This window comes from Salmo salar, chromosome 10 (assembly GCF_965601325.2).
Source record: "Salmo salar chromosome 10, fSalSal1, whole genome shotgun sequence".
NCBI lineage: Eukaryota > Metazoa > Chordata > Actinopteri > Salmoniformes > Salmonidae > Salmo > Salmo salar.
In genome coordinates this window covers 43,055,001-43,075,510 of record NC_138300.1, presented here as the reverse complement: position 1 = coordinate 43,075,510, position 20,510 = coordinate 43,055,001, and the positions used below count along the sequence as shown (strand labels likewise).

The 20,510-nt window shown below is 41.2% G+C and overlaps 1 protein-coding gene and 1 non-coding gene across 4 annotated transcripts in view; both read right to left on the bottom strand.

Moving 5' to 3' along the window:
- Positions 1–541: 541 nt before the first annotated feature.
- On the bottom strand, positions 542–594 carry LOC123724975 (U7 small nuclear RNA). Its single transcript, XR_006757452.1, has one exon. It is a non-coding gene; the product is annotated as a U7 small nuclear RNA (small nuclear RNA).
- Positions 595–11,824: 11,230 nt separating this feature from the next.
- Positions 11,825–20,510, bottom strand: part of cyldl (cylindromatosis (turban tumor syndrome), like) — a 14,820-nt gene continuing 6,134 nt past the window's right edge. For all 3 annotated transcript variants that reach the window (XM_014123304.3, XM_014123305.3, XM_014123306.3), the window contains exons 9-16: positions 20,279–20,370; positions 20,087–20,150; positions 18,917–19,049; positions 18,593–18,701; positions 18,364–18,482; positions 17,944–18,157; positions 17,200–17,403; positions 11,825–12,974 (exon numbers count right to left, since the gene is read on the bottom strand). In XM_014123304.3, the coding sequence (XP_013978779.1) occupies positions 17,219–17,403; positions 17,944–18,157; positions 18,364–18,482; positions 18,593–18,701; positions 18,917–19,049; positions 20,087–20,150; positions 20,279–20,370 (916 nt within the window). In that variant the 3' untranslated portion in view covers positions 11,825–12,974; positions 17,200–17,218. The remainder of the gene's footprint in view (positions 12,975–17,199; positions 17,404–17,943; positions 18,158–18,363; positions 18,483–18,592; positions 18,702–18,916; positions 19,050–20,086; positions 20,151–20,278; positions 20,371–20,510) is intronic.

The following is a 20,510-nucleotide window of genomic DNA, read 5'->3' as shown; positions in this document are numbered from 1 at the left end:
CGCCTCCATGCTCTGGACACTACGCTGACAGACACAGCAAACCTTCTTGCCACAGCTCGCATTGATGTGCCATCCTGGATGAGCTGCACTACCTGAGCCACTTGTGTGGGTTGTAGACTCCATCTCATGCTACCACTAGAGTGAAAGCACCACCAGCATTCAAAAGTGACCAAAACATCAGCCAGGAAGCATAGGAACTGAGAAGTGGTCTGTGGTCCCCACCTGCAGAACCACCCTTTTATTGGGGGTGTCTTGCTAATTGCCTATAATTTACACCTGTTGTCTATTCCATTTGCACAACAGCATGTGAAATGTATTGTCAATCAGTGTTGCTTCCTAAGTGGACAGTTTGATTTCACAGAAGTGGGATTGACTTGGAGTTACATTGTGTTGTTTAAATGTTCCCTTTATTTTTTTGAGCAGTGTAAAAATACTATAGTGAAAGAAAACTGTAGTATATACTGTAATATTTACTGTAGTGTTTTTGAGGACATTACCGTAGTATTCACACTTGTGTTTTGTTTTATTATCTTTTCCATGTGGAGGCTTTCTCCCTGAGGAAACCTACTGGAGAAACACTAAAAGATAACATTTTCCATAACCTGTAGGTAGGACTGGGGTCTGAACAGATAGTTCAGAGCTCATGCTCTTTTCTATAACCTTTATGGAAGACAATATGTTCTATACCTGACATGTAGGTTTTTCACATATATGTGGCACAAATTGGGATATGGGGGAGGGGAATGGGAAGGGTACAGTGCCTTCAGAAAATATTCATACCCCTTGACTTATTCTGCATTTTGTTGTGTTATAGCCTGAATTCAAAATTGATTAAATAAAATGCAATTCTCACTCATCTACACACAATACTCCATAATGAGTAATGAGTAAAAATGCGTTTTTTGAAATTTTAGCAAATTTCTTGAAAATGAAATAGAGAAATATTGCATTTACATAAGTATTCACACCTCTAAATCAATATTTTGTAGAAGAACTTTTGGCAGCGATTACAGCTGTGTCTTTCTGAAAAAGTCTCAAAGAGCTTTCCACACCTGGATTGTACAACATTTGACCATTATCTTTTCAAAATTCTTCAAGCAATGTGAAATTGGTTGTTGATCATTGCTAGACAACCATTTTCAGGTCTTGCCATAGATTTTCAAGTAGATTTAAATCCAAACGAACTCAGTCACTCATTCCAGCGTGGATTTGGCCTTGTGTTTTAGGTTATATTCCTGCTGAAAGATGATTTTCTCTTCCATTGTCTGGTTGAAAGCAAATTGAACCAGGTTTTCTTTAGGATTTTGCCTGTGCTTAGTTCCATACCGTTTCTTTTTTATCCTGAAAAACTCCCCCGTTGTTAAGGATTACAAGCATAACCATAATGTGTTGTATAGGATTTGTCCCAAGCATTACACTCTATTCAGGACAAAAACGTGAATTGCTTTGCCACATTTTTTACTGCTGTCTCTTTGTAGTGACTGGGTGTATTGATACACCATCTAAAGTGTAGTTAATAACCTCACCATGCTCAAAGGGATATTCAATTACTGCTTTGTTGTTGTTGTTGTTGTTACCCATCTACCAATAGGTGCCCTTCTTTGCGAGGCCTGGTCTTTGTGGTTGAATCTGTGTTTGAAATTTACTGCTCGACTGAGAGACCTTACAGATAATCGTATGTGTGTGGTACAGAGATGAGGTAGTCATCCAAAAATCATGTTAAACACTATTATTGCACACAGAGTCCATGCAACTTTTTTGACTTGTTAAGAAATGTTATCTTCTGAACTTATTTAGGCTTGGCATAACAAAGGCATTGAATACATATTGACTCAAGACATTTCAGCTTTTAATCAATTTGTAATATTTCGAAAAACAATTCTAATTTTACATTGAGGTATTTTGTGTAGAAGTGACAAAAACACATTTTAAATTCAGGCTGTATCACAGCAAATTTTTGAAAAAGTCAAGGCGTGTGATTACTTTCTGAAGGCACTGTATATGCAAATTAAATACTGTAGTAAATATTTATTTAGTATGGTAAAGTGTCATGTTTCTGCGGAGTGTAGTGTTTTTAACTTTTTTTATCAAAGCACCCCCACCCCCAAACATCTTCCCACGGCAATGTACTGTAGTATTCATAAAAAAAAAAAAGGATAATACTGTAGTACTTACTATGGTATACTACAACATTCTATAGTAAGTAATACACATGATCGAGGGATACTAGTGTGTAATACGGTATTCTACAGTATACTACAGTTTACTGGGGCGGCAGGTAGCCTAGTGGTTAGAGCGTTGGACAGGTAACTGAAAGGTTGCAAGATCAAATCCCTGAGCTGACGAGGTAAAAATCTGTCGTTCTGCCCCTGAACAAGGCAGTTAACCCACTGTTCCTAGGCCGTCATTAAAAATAAGAATGTGTTCTTAACTGACTTGCCGAGTTAAATAAAGGTAAAATAAAAATCACTACAGAATTATATAGTAAGTACTGTAGAATTATATAGTAAACTGTAGTATTTTTTCATGTGGGATGTGCTTGTGGTCTGGTCCGATGACGTTTTTAGATTTTCCAGTTGCCTCCGAAAGAAAGTTAAAATGGCAACTTCTCATAACAGGGTAAAGTGTAACATTTCAGATGAGGAAATGGAACTGGCTTTTAAGCTCCTCACGAAAATGATAGCACACATGCACACACAGACACACACACAGGTCTTCCGTGGCCCTGTGCAGCCAGTCAGACCTTTCTCCCTCCACCATTAAACCAACATGACATTTTCTCCGACCAGCAAATCCCACGCCACCATTGATCTTTTATTCATAAGCCACTATTGTATTCATGATATTTAAAAAAGAACAGGGTCTGAACTGAGACACCCTCTGTGTTGTTTTGTGTCTCCATCACTTCAGTGAAGGCTTCAATTGTTCCCGTGGTCATAGATGTCTGTTCTATCTAATCATTTGTTCCTCTCGCATGCTTTGTTTAGGCAGACTGTATAACAGTGTGACAGTGAGGTTTTATAGGGGAGAAAGCTAAGCTAAGCTTCCCAGTGTGCCAAGTGCACTGCTCTTGCTGTGTCTGCTCTGTGTCACAGCAGTCTGGAGTGCCATTGAACATTGCATGGTGAGGTGAAGCTTTCCACTGGCATTGACAAGCATTATTGAAACAGTTCTAAATCCCTAACATATTTTAATTCCACATATGGCCTGGTCAGTGGAGTGTGCCTGATCCAAGTATGCAGCGTTGTATACTAAATGAGAATAAGGCCAGAGTGAAGTATCTGTTCATATCTATTTTCAGATACTAAGCAACCCTACTGCCAGTCGACTTGGGCAGGAGCACACCAGAACTGAGTACCGACACCTCAAATGTTCTACTGCTTGAGTTTCCGCAACTCTTACAGAATATTAGCTCAAAAGTTCCTCACCTAAATATAAACAGTACTGGCACCAAAAATGAGTACTGGCACATATTTCAGTCCAAGTCGAGAACTGATTACTGACAGATACTGCATCAGTTATCAATGCTGCCTTGTCACATTATTGCGAGGTTTATTTAACACTCACTGGGCATATGGCCTTTTTCACGCTGCCAGAAATGCCACTTCCAGTCATAGTCCACCAACATGGCGCATAAATGTTTATGAGGTCATTACTCCCACACCAGGAAAAAAAGAACAAATTTAGAGCTGAAAGAGGATGACCAGAGCTTACCCATGATGTTGCACAGCGATGTAAGTCAATAAGTCATCGTTTTAGTCAAAGTATGATATACAGTTGAAATCGGACGTTTACATACACCTTAGCCAAATACATTTAAACTCAGTTTTTCTCAATTCCTGACATTTAATCCTAGTAAAAATTCCTTAGGTCAGTTAGGATCACCACTTTATCAGAATAATAGTAGAGAGAATGACTTATTTCATGTTTTATTTCCTTCATCACATTCCCAGTGGGTCGGAAGTTTACATACACTCAATTAGTATTTGGTAGCATTGCCTTTAAATTGTTTAACTTGGGTCAAACTTTTTGGGTAGCCTTCCACAAGCTTCCCAAAATAAGTTAGGTAAATTTTGGCCCATTCCCCCTGACAGAGCTAGTGTAACTGAGTCAGGTTGTAGGCCTCCTTGCTCGCACACGCTTTTTCAGTTCTGCCCACACATTTTCTATGGGATTGAGGTCAGGGCTTTGTGATGGCCACTGCAATACCTTGACTCTGTTGTCCTTAAGCCAATTTGCCACAGCTTTGGAAGTATGCTTGGGGTCATTGTCCATTTGGAAGACCCATTTGCGACCAAGCTTTAACTTCCTGACTGATGTCTTGAGATGTTGCTTCAATATATCCACATCATTTTCCGTCCTCATGATGCCATCTATTTTGTGAAGTGCACCAGTCCCTCCTGCAGCAAAGCACCCCCACAACATGATGCTGCCACCCCCATGCTTCACGGTTGGGATGGTGGTCTTTGGCTTGCAAGCCTCCCCCTTTTTCCTCCAAACATAACGATGGTCATTATGGCCAAACAGTTCTATTTTTGTTTCATGAGACCAGAGGGCATTTCTCCAAAAAGTATGATCTTTGTCCCCATGTGCAGTTGCAAACTGTAGTCTGGCTTTTTTATGACGGTTTTGGAGCAGTGGCTTCTTCCTTGTTGAGTGGCCTTTCAGGTTATGTTGATATCGGACTTGTTTTACTGTGGACATAGATACTTTTGTACCTGTTTCCTCCAGCATCTTCACAAAGTCCTTTGCTGTTGTTTTGGGATTGATTTGCACTTTTCGCACCAAAGTACGTTCATCTCTAGGAGACAGAACGCTTCTCCTTCCTGAGCGGTATGACGGCTGCGTGGTCCCATGGTGTTTATACTTGCGTACTATTGTTTGTACAGATGAACGTGGTACTTTCAGGTGTTTGGAAATTGCTCCCAAGGATGAACCAGACTTGTGGAGGTCTACAATTTCTTTTCTGAGGGCTTGGCTGATTTATTTTGATTTTCCCATGATGTCAAGCAAAGAGGCACTGAGTTTGAAGGTAGGCCTTGAAATACATCCACAGGTACACCTCCAATTGACTCAAATGATGTCAATTAGCCTATCAGAAGCTTCTAAAGCCATGACATCATTTTCTGGAACTTTATAAGCTGTTTAAAGGCACAGTCAACTTAGTGTATGTAAACTTCTGACCCACTGGAATTGTGATACAGTGAATTATACGTGAAATAATCTGTCTGTAAACAACTGTTGGAAAAATGACTTGTTTCATGCACAAAGTAGATGTCCTAACAGGCTTGCCAAAACTATAGTTTGTTGACAAGAAATTTGTGGAGTGGTTGAAAAATGAGTTTTAATGACTCCAACCTAAGTGTATGTAAACTTCTGACTTCAACTGTACTTTGTACACACCTTCTGCTGCATATTTCCACCCTCCCGGTAAATTAAAATTCTCATCCTGGACATTGCACTGCTAGTAACTCGTCTGCGAGTGCCACCTCATTGAAAACTCCACCGCCAAGAGCGCCACGTCACAGACACATAGGGGCGGTTTCCAGGACACAGATTAAGCCTAGTCCAGGACTAAAAAGCTAGCTCAATGGAATTTCTTATGAGCCCCGGCTGAATCTGTGTCCGGGAAACCGCCCCATTTAGTAAAACATTATATAATCTCATCAGTTCATGAGTTTACCACATTTGAAACCAATTTGTCTCTTTTCTCCTTTACAGTTGATCGGTAGCAGCATAGCTAGAACGTGAATGGCACGACCTCCATCTCCACAATGTAAATAATGATGAAGGTCAAAGAGCCATTCTGGGTTCACAAAACGCATGTACACACGCACACAGCAATCCAACCCTGATCGTTTTCCCATCGGCTCCCTTCTGATAGCGGTCTACCAGTGGAGGCTGCTGAGGGGAGGACGGCTCATATTAATGGCTGGAATGGAGACAATGGAATGGTATCAAACACATCAAACACGTTGTTTCCATGTGGTTAATACCATTCCATTGACTCCATTCCAACCATTATTATGAGCCGTCCTTCCCTGAGCAGCCTCCACTGCTATCTACAGAGCCTTCAGAAAGTATTCACACCCCTTGACTTTTTCCACATTTTTCTATGTTACAGCCTGAATTTAAAATTGATTAAATTGAAAATGTGTGTCACTGGCCTACACACAATACCCCATAATGTCAACATTTAATTATTTACAAATGAATTAAAAATGAAAAACTGAAATGTCTTGAGTCAATAAGTATTCAACCCCTTTGTTTTGGCAAGTCTAAACAAGTCATATGATTAGTTGCATGGACTCACTCTGTGTACAATAACAGTGTTTAACATGATTTTATAATGACTACCTCATCTCTTTACCCCACATATACAATTATCTGTAAGGTCCCTTAGTCGAGCAGTGAATATCAAACAAAGATTCAACCACAAAGACCAGGGAAGTTTTCCAATGCCTCGCAAAAAAGGGCACCTATTGGTAGATGGGCAAACATTTTTTAAAGCAGACATTAAATATACCTTTGAGCATGGCGAAGTTATTCATTACACTTTGGATGGTGTATCAATACACCCAGTCACTACAAAGATACAGGTGTCCTTCCTAACTCAGTTGCCAGAGAGGAAGGAAACCGCTCAGAGATTTCACCATGAGACCAAAGGTGACTTTTTAACAGTTACAGAGTTAAATGGCTGTGATAGGAGAAAACTGAGGATGGATCAACAACATTGTGAAAAGAAGGAAGCCTATAAAATATTCCAAAACATGCATCATCATCCTGTTTGTAATAAGGCATTAAAGTAAAACTGAAAGAAATTAACTTTATGTCCTGAATACAAAGCGTTATGTTTAGGGCAAATCCAACACAATACATCACCGAGTGCCACTCTTCATTTCTTTTTTATTGAATCTTTATTTAACTAGTCAAGTCAGTTAAGAACAAATTCTTATTTACAATGACGGCCTACCCCGGCCAAAACTGCCCTACGGGAATCCCAATCACAGCCGGATGTGATGCAGCCTGGATTTGAACCAGGTACTGCAGTGATGCGTCTTGCACTGAGATGCAGTGTCTTAGACTACTAAGCCACTCGGGAGCATGGTGGTGGCCGCACCATGTTATGGGTCTAGGGAGTCTTTTGGGATAAAAGTAAACAGAATAGAGCCTAGCACAGGCAAAATGCTAGAGGAAACCCTGGTTCAGTCTGCTTTCCAACAGACACTGGGAGACATATTCACCTTTCAGCAGGAAAATAACGTAAAACACAAGGCCAAATAAACACTGGAGTTGCTTACCAAGACGGCATTGAATGATCCTGAATGGTCTGGTTACAGTTTTGACATAATTTGGGTTCAAAATCTATAGAAAAACGTGAAAATGGCTGTCTAGCAATGATCAACAATTAACTTAATGAATTTTAAAAAGAATAATGTGCAAATATTGTAGAATCCAGGTGTGCAAAGCTCTTAAGAGACTTACCCAAAAAGACTCACAGCTGTAGTCACTGCTAAAGGTGATTCTAACATCTATTGACTCAGGGTTGTAAATACTTATGTAAATTAGATTTTTCTGTATTTAATTTTCAATAAATTAAAAACATGTTTGCACTTTGTCATTATGAGGTATTGTGTGTGGATGGGTGAGTAAAAACAAAGTTTTAATCCATTTTAAATTCAGGCTGTAACAACAAAATCTGGAATAAGTCAAGAAGTATGAATAGTTTCCGAGGGCACAGCATATCTGAAATCTCTCTGTTTGCTCTCCCGCTACAGTTCTCATACCCTTCTCTAATCTCCTCTTTTCTTCTCCTCTTCCGTCACGACTCACAACCTCCTTTCATCACTCCATCTCTCTCTTTCTGTCTCTGTGTGTTTCAGATCTTCAGGCCCTTGAAGAGCAGCGTCTGTACCCGGAGAAGCAGGAGAGAGAACTGGGTTTTGTACCAAATGGCACCCTATTCCCTACATAGTGCATTTATTTTGACTTGGCCCTGGTCAAAAGTAGTGCACTATGTAGGGAATAGGGTGTTGTTTGGGATGCAACCCTCATTGCCAATACCTACATGACGACAACAAATGTCCCAGAGTAGATTGGTTCATTCAAGACTGTTAGTACTGTTTGTGAAAACGGACAAGGTCCTATTGATTCATTGATTGTCTGATTTAATAAGAGTGCCTGTTAGATCTCAGATTAAGAGAGAGATTGAAGAAAAGAGAATAAATCTAGTTTGGGTGCCAGTCTCTCATGCCAACTCATTATGGAATTGTAAACTTCCGGCGCTGACAGAGATCGCCGCCTCGCTTTGCGTTCCTTGGAAACTATGCAGTATTTCGTTTTTTATGTGTTATTTCTTACATTGTTACTCCAGGAAATCTTAAGTCTTATTACATACAGCCGGGAAGAACTATTGGATATACGAGCGACGTCAACTTACCAACATTATGACCAGGAATATGACTTTCCCGAAGCGGACCCTCTGTTTGGTCCACCACCCAGGACAATGGATCGGATCCCAGCCGGCAACCCAAAACAACGGCACCGCAGAAGGGGCAGACAGAGCGGTCTTCTGGTCAGGCTCCGTAGACGGGCACATCGCACACTGCTCCCGAGCATACTACTCGCCAATGTCCAGTCTCTTGACAACAAGGTAGACGAAATCCGAGCAAGGGTTGCCTTCCAGAGAGACATCAGAGATTGTAACATTCTCTGTTTCACGGAAACATGGCTCACTCGGGATACGTTATCAGAGTCGGTACAGCCACCTGGTTTCTTCACGCATCGCGCTGACGGAAACAAACATCTCTCTGGTAAGAAAAGGGCAGGGGTGTATGCCTTATGATTAACGAGACGTGGTGTGATCATAACAACATACAGGAACTCAAGTCCTTTTGTTCACCTGACCTAGAATTCCTAACAATCAAATGCCGACCGCATTACCTACCAAGAGAATTCTCTTCGATTATAATCACAGTCGTGTATATCCCCCCCGAAAGCAGACACATCGACGGCCCTGAAAGAACTTCATTGGACTCTATGTAAACTGTAAACCACATATCCTGAGACTGCATTTATTGTAGCTGGGGATTATAACAAGGCTAATCTGAAAACAAGGCTCCCTAAATTTGATCAGCATATCGAATGCGCGACCCGGGCTGGCAAAACCCTGGATCATTGTTATTCTAACTTCTGCAATGCATACAAAGCCCTCCCTCGCCCTCCTTTCGGAAAATCTGACCATGACTCCATTTTGTTGCTCCCAGCCTATAGACAGAAACTAAAACAGGAAACGCCCGTGCTCAGGTCTGTTCAACGCTGGTCTGACCAATCTGATTCCACGCTTCAAGATTGCTTCGATCACGTGGACTGGGATATGTTCCGCATAGCATCGGACAATAACATTGAAGAATACGCTGATTCAGTGAGTGAGTTTATTAGCAAGTGCATCGGTGATATTGTACCCACAGCGACTATTAAAACCTTCCCCAACAAGAAACCGTGGATTGATGGCAGCATTCACGCATAACTGAAAGCGCGAACCACTGCTTTTAATCAGGGCAAGGCGACCGGAAACATGACCAAATACAAACAGTGAAGCTATTCCCTCCGCAAGGCAATCAAACAAGCTAAGCGTCAGTATAGAGACAAAGTAGAGTCGCAATGCAACGGCACAGACACGAGAGGTATGTGGCAGGGTCTACAGTCAATAACAGACTACAAAAAGAAAATGAGCCCCGTCGTGGACACCGATGTCGTATTCAATCAATCCTTATCCCAGTCTGCTGTTCCCACATGTTTCAAGAGTGCCACCATTGTTCCTGTTCCCAAGAAAGCTAAGGTAACTGAGCTAAATGACTGTCGCCCCGTAGCACTCACTTCCGTCATCATGAAGTGCTTTGAGAGACTAGTCAAGGACAATATCACCTCCACCCTACCTGACACCTTAGACCCACTCCAATTTGCTTACCGCCCCAATAGCTCCATAGACGACACAATCACAATCACACTGCACTATCCCATCTGGACAAGAAGAATAACTTTGTAAGAATGCTGTTCATCGACTACAGCTCAGCATTTAACACCATAGTACCCTCCAAACTTGTCATTAAGCTCGAGACCCTGGGTCTTGACCCCGCCCGGTGCAACTGAGTCCTGGACTTCCTGACGGGCCGCCCCCAGGTGGTGAGGGTAGGAAACAACATCTCCACCCCGCTGATCCTCAACACTGGGGCCCCACAAGGGTGCGTTCTCAGCCCTCTCCTGTACTCCCTGTTCACCCATGACTGCGTGGCCATGCACGCCTCCAACTCAATCATCGAGTTTGCAGAGGGCACTACAGTGGTAGGCTTGATTACCAACAACGACAAGATGGCCTACAGGGAGGAGGTGAGGGTCCTCGGAGTGTGGTATTCAGGAAAATAACCTCACACTCAACGTCAGCAAAACAAAGGAGATGATCGTGGACTTCAGGAAACAGCAGAGGGAGCACCCCCCATCCACATCAATGGGACAGTAGTGGAGAAGGTGGAAAGTTTTAAGTTCCTCGGCGTACACATCACGGACAAACTGAAATGGTCCACCCACACAGACAGCATGGTGAAGAAGGAGAAACAGCACCTCTTCAACCTCAGGAGGCTGAAGAAATTCGGCTTGTCACCAAAAACACTCACCTACTTTTACAGATGCACAATTGAGAGCATCCTGTCGGGCTGTATCACCGCCTGGTACGGCAACTTCTCCGCCCATAACCGTAAGGCTCTCCAGAGGGTAGTGAGGTTTGCACAACGCATCACCGGGGGAAACTACCTGCCCTCCAGGTCACCTACACCACCCGATGTCACAGGAAGACCAAAAAGATAATCAAGGACAACAACCACCCGAGCCAATGCCTGTTCACCCCGCTATCATCCTAAAGGCGAGGTCAGTACAGGTACATCAAAGCGGGGACCGAGAGACCCCTGAAGGCCTCGATCTCAAGGCCATCAGACTGTTAAACAGCCATCACTAACACCGTGTGGCTGCTGCCAACATACTGACTCATCCCTAGCCACTTTAATAATAAAACTTGGATGTAATAAATGTATCACTAGTCACTTTAAACAATGCCACTTTATATAATGTTTACATACCCTACATTACTCATCTCATATGTATATACTGTACTCTATACCATCTACTGCATCTTGCCTATGCCGTTCGGCCATTGCTCATCCATATATTTATATGTACCTATTCTTATTCATTCCTTTACACTTGTGTGTAAAAGGTAGTTGTGGAATTGTTAGATTACTTGTTAGATATTACTGCATGGTCGGAACTAGAAGCACAAGCATTTCACTACACTCGCATTAACATCTGCTAACGATGTGTATGTGACAAATAAAATTTGATTTGATTTATGTTTGATGTGTCAATGAGGGAAAAAAAGTTGGCGATACCACAAACAGATCTGGGACCAAGCTAGAGAAACTGTATGAAAGCTGAAAGGCCTTACCTGTCAGAACTCAATAGCATCAGAGGGTTCATATGAGCTATGGAGACCTACTGTACTAACTACTTGCTCAGGGTCAGCCACATCCAGTGGTATAAAAAGTACCCAATTGTCATACTTGAGTAAAAGTAAAGATACCTTAATATAAAATGACTCATATAAAAGTGAAAAGTCACCCAGTAAAATCCTACTTGAGTAAAAGTCAGAAATGATTTGGTTTTAAATATACTTAAATAGCAAAAGTAAATGTAATTGCTAAACTATTCTTAAGTATCAAAAGTAAAAGTAGTAATCATTTAAAGTTCCTTATAGTAAGCAAACCAGACGGCATGACTTTCTTGTTGTTTTAATTTATGGACAGCCAGGGGCACACTCCAACATTCAGACACAATTTACAAACAAAGCATTTGTGTTGAGTGAGTCCGCAAGATCAGAAGCAGTAGGGATGATCAGGGATTTTCTCTTTAAGTGCGTGAATTAGACCATTTTCCTGTCCTGCTAAGCATTCAAAATGTAACGAATACTTTTGAGTAGAAAGAACATTATTTTCTTTAGGAATGTAGTGGAGTAAAAGTAAAAGTTGTCAAAAATATAAATAGTCAAGTAAAAAACTACATAAGTAGTACTTTACACCACCAGGACCCATCTTGTGATATGTCTGAACTGGGCACAGAAAACAATTTTCAGGTCAGGAATTGAGGATTTGAGTGCAGTCCAAATGCTGTTCTGTTTGTTCTGAAGGTGAGGGGGTGGGGGAGAGTTGGCATGTGCCCTACGAAGATAAATGCTGCCAACTAATAGACACGTCTATCAAAGTTTAACGAGATAGGAAAAGAGAGAGAACACAAGGAAATAGTAAGTAAATAGAAGAAGCCTGTGCAGTCAGAAGAGTTACAAAATTTTTGAAAAAAAAGGTTTAATTTCTTTCAGTTTGCACCACAATGACCTCACAGACAGAGTAGAAAAGGGGGAAGTTAGAAAATTGGCAATTTCATATAAATTGGCTCTATAAATGTCACAGAGATGTGATTTTCTGTACATCAATACCTGCCTTGTGTAAGCCCAGATGTATCCCAAATCACACCCCATTCCCTACAGTATGTAGTGCTCTGGTCAAAAGTAGTGCACTATATACGAAACAGGGAGCCATTTGGGATGTAGCCCAGTCGTACGCCAGAGGCTCACCTCAGAATAAACTTTTGAGCACAGAGATGTAACAAACATGTTTATTATTTCATATAGATCGAGGCTAAATAGTATGCTGCTCCTGTGTTAATGTTTATGAGACCAAATTCTCTCCTTAGTTAACCCACTTCCTAAAGAAAAAGCAATGCCCCCAGCCCCCAGCCTCTACCTCTATGCGATTCTCTCTCTGACCCTCTCTCATCTCCCTCTGATCACATTAGGAATATGAAGTGGTGAGAAGATGTTATCACCGTTGATTTATTCAGCTTTGAGGCGCGCCCTTTTCTGCCCGATGCTAAGTGGAAGATGGAAAAGAGAAAAGGGATGAGAGAATAATTCTGTGCTCATTCAGATAGTGAAAGGGACAGTGACCTAGAAACATACAGTGCCTTGCGAAAGTATTCGGACCCCTTGAACTTTTCTACCTTTTGCCACATTTCAGGCTTCAAACATAAAGATATAAAACTGTAATGTTTTGTGAAGAATCAACAACAAGTGGGACACAATCATGAAGTGGAACGAAATTTGTTGGATATTTCAAACTTTTTTAACAAATAAAAAAACAGAAAAATTGGGCGTGCAAAATTATTCAGCCCCCTTAAGTTCATACTTTGTAGAGCCACCTTTTGCTGCGATTACAGCTGTAAGTCGCTTGGGGTATGTCTCTATCAGTTTTGCACATCGAGAGACTGAAATTTTTGCCCATTCCTCCTTGCAAAACAGCTTGAGCTCAGTGAGGTTGGATGGAGAGCGTTTGTGAACAGCAGTTTTCAGTTCTTTCCACAGATTCTCGATTGGATTCAGGTCTGGACTTTGACTTGGCCATTCTAACACCTGGATATGTTTATTTGTGAACCATTCCATTGTAGATTTTGCTTTATGTTTTGGATCATTGTCTTGTTGGAAGACAAATCTCCGTCCCAGGTCTTTTGCAGACTCCATCAGGTTTTCTTCCAGAATGGTCCTGTATTTGGCTCCATCCATCTTCCCATCAATTTTAACCATCTTCCCTGCCCCTGCTGAAGAAAAGCAGGCCCAAACCATGATGCTGCCACCACTATGTTTGACAGTGGGGATGGTGCGTTCAGGGTGATGAGCTGTGTTGCATTTTACGCCAAACATAACGTTTTGCATTGTTGCCAAAAAGTTCGTTTTTGGTTTCATCTGACCAGAGCACCTTCTTCCACATGTTTGGTGTGTCTCCCAGGTGGCTAGTGGCAAACTTTAAACAACACTTTTTATGGATATCTTTAAGAAATGGCTTTCTTCTTGCCACTCTTCCATAAAGGCCAGATTTGTGCAGTATACGACTGATTGTTGTCCTATGGACAGAGTCTCCCACCTCAGCTGTAGATCTCTGCAGTTCATCCAGAGTGATCATGGGCCTCTTGGCTGCATCTCTGATCAGTCTTCTCCTTGTATGAGCTGAAAGTTTAGAGGGACGGCCGGGTCTTCGTAGATTTGCAGTGGTCTGATACTCCTTCCATTTCAATATTATCGCTTGCACAGTGCTCCTTGGGATGTTTAAAGCTTGGGAAATCTTTTTGTATCCAAATCCGGCTTTAAACTTCTCCACAACAGTATCTCGGACCTGCCTGGTGTGTTCCTTGTTCTTCATGATGCTCTCTGCGCTTTAAACAGACCTCTGAGACTATCACAGAGCAGGTGCATTTATACGGAGACTTGATTACACACAGGTGGATTCTATTTTTCATCATTAGTCATTTAGGTCAACATTGGATCATTCAGAGATCCTCACTGAACTTCTGGAGAGAGTTTGCTGCACTGAAAGTAAAGGGGCTGAATAATGTTGCACGGCCAATTTTTCAGTTTTTTATTCGTTAAAAAAGTTTGAAATATCCAATAAATTTCGTTCCACTTCATAATTGTGTCCCACTTGTTGTTGATTCTTCACAAAAAAATTACAGTTTTATATCTTTATGTTTGAAGCCTGAAATGTGGCAAAAGGTTGAAAAGTTCAAGGGGGCCGAATACTTTCGCAAGGCACTGTACATATGTAAGTACATACTTGCACTAACACACTTGCATATAGTGTAGCATTTCATAGCATACACATGCAAATATTCAAATTTATTCTCATTTCTTTTAGCCTTTTTTGTAAATATTACAATAATCAAAAAACCTCAGGGAAAAAATTATAAGTTACGCATAGCTACCAATACGAAGGCATAGTTCAAAAAATTATAGTAAAACAACAAATAAAGTCAGTAAAGTGCAAATAATCACGTTGTCAAGTTCTACAAAAGGATCTAACCTATCTTAAAGACAGTCAGCGGTAAATATTAAGATAGATTCCTATACATTCCAACTTCCAAGTATTACATTTACAATTATCCAAATGATTGTATAAACAGCATAACCTCCCCTGGAATAGTAACGTCAAAAAAATAATAAAGTCAAACGTTCTACATCCAAAACAAGTCACCCAGTGCAAATAAAAACAAACGCAGAGAGGTCAAAAGTCATCTAACTGACCAGCTGCAACCCCCCTTTCCCTATCTGATCAGTAGTCCTACCCATTAACCCTGGATCCCCATGATATTGTACAGTATAACAAAAGTACAGAGAGGTGAGGTACACATTTATTTGAAAAAAGTTGGAATTCTTGACTTTGATAAGGCGCTTTATCAGAAAGTACAAATCATTATATATTTTCTGATTATTTGGATGCATTTATAAGAGGAGAAAGGGCACTAATTCACCCCAAGACTTCTTACATAAAGTGAACATATCTTTGGCTTTTAGAAGGCCTCTGGAAGTCATACGTTTCCATTTTTTTTATATGTACAGTACCAGTTTGGACACACCTACTCATTCAAGGGTTATTCTTTATTTTTTACAATTTTCTACATTGTAGAATAATAGTGAAGACATCAAAACTATGAAATAACACATATGGAATCATGTAGTAACCAAAAAAAGTGTGAAACAAATCAAAATATATTTTAGATTCTTCAAAGTAGCCACCCTTTGCCTCGATGACCGCTTTGCACACTCTTGGCATTCTTTCAACCAGCTTTATGAGGTAGTCACCTGGAATGCATTTCAATTAACAGGTGTGCCTTGTTAAAATTTAAATTGTGGAATTCTTAATGCATTTGAGCCAATCAGTTGTGTTGTGACAAGGTAGGGGTGGTATACAGAAGACAGCCCTATTTGGTAAAAGACCAAGTCCATATTATGGCAAGAACAGCTCAAATAAGCAAAGAGAAACAACAGGCTATCATTACTTTAAGACATGAAGGTCAGTCAACACGGACATTTAAGAACTTTGAAAGTTTCTTCAAGTGCAGTCGTAAAAACCATCAAGCGCTATGATGAAACTGGCTCTCATGAGGACCGCCACAGGAAAGGAAGACCCAGAGTTACCTCTGCTGCAGAGGATAAGTTCATTAGAGTTAACAACACCTCAGATTGCAGCCCAAATAAATGCTTCAGAGTTCAAGTAATAGACACATCTCAACATCAACTGTTCAGAGGAGACTGTGTGAATCAGGCCTTCATGGTCGAATTGCTGCGAAGAAACCACTACTAAAGGACACCAATAATAAGAAGAGGCTTGCTTGGGCCAAGAAACATGAGCAATGGACATTAGACCAGTGGAAATCTGTCCTTTGGTCTGATGAGTCCAAATTTGAGATTTTTGGTTCCAACCGCCGTGTCATTGTGAGACGCAGAGTAGGTGAACGGATGATCTCCGCATGTGTGGTTCCCACCGTGAAGCATGGAGGAGGTGGTATGATGATGGTGTGGGGGTGCTTTGCTGGTGACACTGTCAGTGATTTATTTAGAATTCAAGGCACACTTAACCAGCATGGCTACCACAGCATTCTGCAGCGATACGCCATCCCATCTGGTTTGCGCTCAGTGGGACTATCAATTGTTTTTCAACGGGACAATAACCCAACACACCTCCAGGCTGTGTAAGGACGTTTTGACCAAGAAGTAGTGTGATGGAGTGCTGCATCAGATGACCTGGCCTCTACAATCACCCGACCTCAACCCTATTGAGATGGTTTGGGATGAGTTGGACCGCAGAGTGAAGGAAAAGCAGGGAACTCCTTCAAGACTGTTGGAAAAGCATTCCAGGTGAATGCTTTCATCAAGGCAAAGGGTGGCTACTTTTAAGAATCTCAAATATATTTTGATTTGTTTAACACTTTTTTGGTTACTACATGATTCCATGTGTTATTTTATTGTATTGATGTCTTCACTATTATTCTACAATGTAGAACATAAAAAATAAAAACCCTTGAATGAGTAGGTTTGTCCAAACACACACACACACACACACACACACACACACACACACACACACACACACACACACACACACACACACACACACACACACACACACACACACAGTATATCATAAGGTACTATAACATTTGGGCCATTTGGACAGTATAAGCATTGAACAGAGGTCCCATCCATTTTTACTTACAGACAAGTAGTACAATACTTGTACAACTCTCAAATTTTAGGTTTGGAATTACCCATGTGGTCCCGCTTCTGTCAGCGGTAGAGGCTCATGCTGGTACTCTGGTACAGGTACATGTAGGCATCACAGAACAGACGCTTAGCCACGCCCTTCATGTCCCGAGGCACCTGGTTGGCCAGCTCGGCGGGTGACATGACCAGGTACAAGCCAACCTCTGGACATGCCTGCACCTGGGGAATGTTGAAGCCATCCCTCTCTCCTGAAACACACACAGAAAGAGAGAAAGAAAGAGAAAGAAAGACAGAGAATGAGAGTAAGAATGAGACAGAGAGAGAATGAGACAGAGAGAGAGAGAACGAGAAAGAATGAGACAGAGAATAAGACAAAGAATGAGACAGAGACAGAGAATGAGACAGAGAATGAGACAAATACAGAGATGGAATGAGACAGAGAATGAGACAGAATGAGACAGAGAATGAGACAGAGAGAGAGAGAGAACGAGAAAGAATGAGACAGAGAATAAGACAAAGAATGAGACAGAGACAGAGAATGAGACAAAGACAGATGGAATGAGACAGAGAATGAGACAGAGAATGAGACAGAGAAAATAGAAACCCACTGTTGGTGTCTGAAAACCTTACTAGCCGTCAAATCCTTGCTTCCGCCATCCTTGTTTCCTCTATTCCTCTCAATGCGTATTGGAGGAACGGATCCAAGGTGCTTCCTTCTGACCTCCAATGAGTTTTGAAAGGATTGGAGGAAACAAGGACGGTTTACAGCATATTCCACACAACCTCACCATGTCTGTCAGCCATGCTGTCAAAGAAGATCCAGTCTGTGCTGTTTGGGCCGTGTTTGATGAAGGAGACATAGTGACTGGTCTCTATGCACAGCACTGCAAACAGCTCCAGTCTCTCTCTGGATGGGGCTCGGAGGGTAGTGGGGGCGGGGTACCCCTCAGGGAGCTGCAGGGTGGAGGGGCTGTGGGACAGCCGCTCGGGGTGAGAGTGCACCTGGAGAAGGAGACAGAGGAGCAGAATCACTAATCCTAATCAAATATAGAGTAATTATTTGGGATACAAAGTGATTTGTAGATCAATGATTCTATGTACTCCGACTGCAATGTAGTATGATCTCATACACGTATAATGACACACAACACTATGACAGGTACACACACACACAGAGTGGAGTGTGTCAGTCTGTCCTTACGCCCTACCTGAGAGGAGCAGGTCCTGCAGAACACTTTAAATCCTGTCCTGCTGAAGACTGGGTCTCTGAAGCAGTCCACACACTCCTCATATGCCAGCTGACCACACAACACACACTGCTGGGGACCTGAACACACACCACGTTACATTACATCTCTGCACAGATACATGGTGTATCCTTGTGTGTGTGTGTGTGTGTGGGTGTGTGGTGTGTGTGTGTGTGTGTGTGTGAACTACCTTCAGAGAGAAGGTCAGTAATGTCTAGCTCCAGTGAAGGGATGATCTTCTGAAACATCTTGAACTTCTTCCCAAAGCGAGGCATCTGGAGAATCAGACAAGACGGCACCTAGAGAGGAGAGGAAGAGACATACAGTCACTACACAACTACTGACTACAGTAGACTACCAATCTGGAGACAGTTGTATAGAGTCTAGTAGTCATAAACACACATTAGTTCAGTTGTAGCAGAAGACTTATCAAACAGTGCCATCTACAGGAATGTCAGATAAATGAGAACGAGCATAGTGAGCGAGTACTGTGCACCCACACACACACCCCTACCTCTGCCAGTTTGAGTCCTGCGCTGTGGAAGGAGTGTTCCAGCAGGTGTTGGACAGTAGGCAGAACCAGGCTGTGGTTGTTATCCAGGAAGATTTGATAACAGTAACTGTCCTGGACCTTTCCCCCAGCGGACCTGGAGACAACAGGTCAAGTCTTTTAGATGTCTTTATAACCAGGTCAAGTCGTTTAGATGTCTTTATAACCAGGTCAAGTCGTTTAGATTTCTTTATAACCAGGTCAAGTCGTTTAGATTTCTTTATTACCAGGTCAAGTCGTTTAGATGTCTTTATAACCAGGTCAAGTCGTTTAGATTTCTTTATAACCAGGTCAAGTCGTTTAGATTTCTTTATAACCTGGTCAAGTCTTTTAGATTTCTTTATAACCAGGTCAAGTCTTTTAGATTTCTTTATAACCAGGTCAAGTCGTTTAGATTTCTTTATAACCAGGTAAAGTCTTTTAGATTTCTTTATAACCAGGTAAAGTCGTTTAGATTTCTTTATAACCAGGTCAAGTCGTTTAGATTTCTTTATAACCTGGTCAAGTCTTTTAGATTTCTTTATAACCTGGTCAAGTCTTTTAGATGTCTTTATAACCTGGTCAAGTCTTTTAGATGTCTTTATTACCAGGTCAAGTCTTTTAGATTTCTTTATAACCAGGTCAAGTCATTTAGATTTCTTTATAACCTGGTAAAGTCTTTTAGATTTCTTTATTACCAGGTAAAGTCGTTTAGATTTCTTTATTACCAGGTAAAGTCGTTTAGATTTCTTTATAACCAGGTCAAGTCGTTTAGATTTCTTTATAACCTGGTCAAGTCTTTTAGATTTCTTTATTACCAGGTCAAGTCGTTTAGATTTCTTTATTACCAGGTCAAGTCGTTTAGATTTCTTTATAACCAGGTAAAGTCGTTTAGATTTCTTTATAACCTGGTAAAGTCTTTTAGATTTCTTTATTACCAGGTAAAGTCGTTTAGATTTCTTTATAACCAGGTCAAGTCGTTTAGATTTCTTTATAACCAGGTCAAGTCTTTTAGATTTCTTTATAACCAGGTAAAGTCATTTAGATTTCTTTATAACCTGGTCAAGTCTGGTAATCAAGTACGTATTACATTGGTGTAGTGAAAAGCTACATTACAATTCAAATAGAATATAGATTAGAGTAAGGTATTCTTACAGTTTGAGGAGAGGATCCAGACAGAAAATATGGTGCATAATGAGGGTAAGAAACTCTTCTGGATCTGAACAAGAACACAACCACACACAGTCACACTCAGTCTTTGAGAAATCACCCTATTAGGTCTAGTTCATTTACAGTTGTGTCTGTCCTGTTAGAGAGGCTATAGCAGTAAGGCAGATGTTTGTTCACCTTTCTCCTCTGTGGTGAATGTGTGGCAGTAACCAAGCTCCTGCAGCTGCTGACGAAGCTTCATAATGTGTCTCCCTTCCACAAAACCTTTACTGCACATAGACAACAATACACAAATGCAACACATGTATTAGCACCACCAAGCCTAAAATTACTACATCTCCTAAGCACACACACACACACACACACACACACACACACACACACACACACACACACACACACACACACA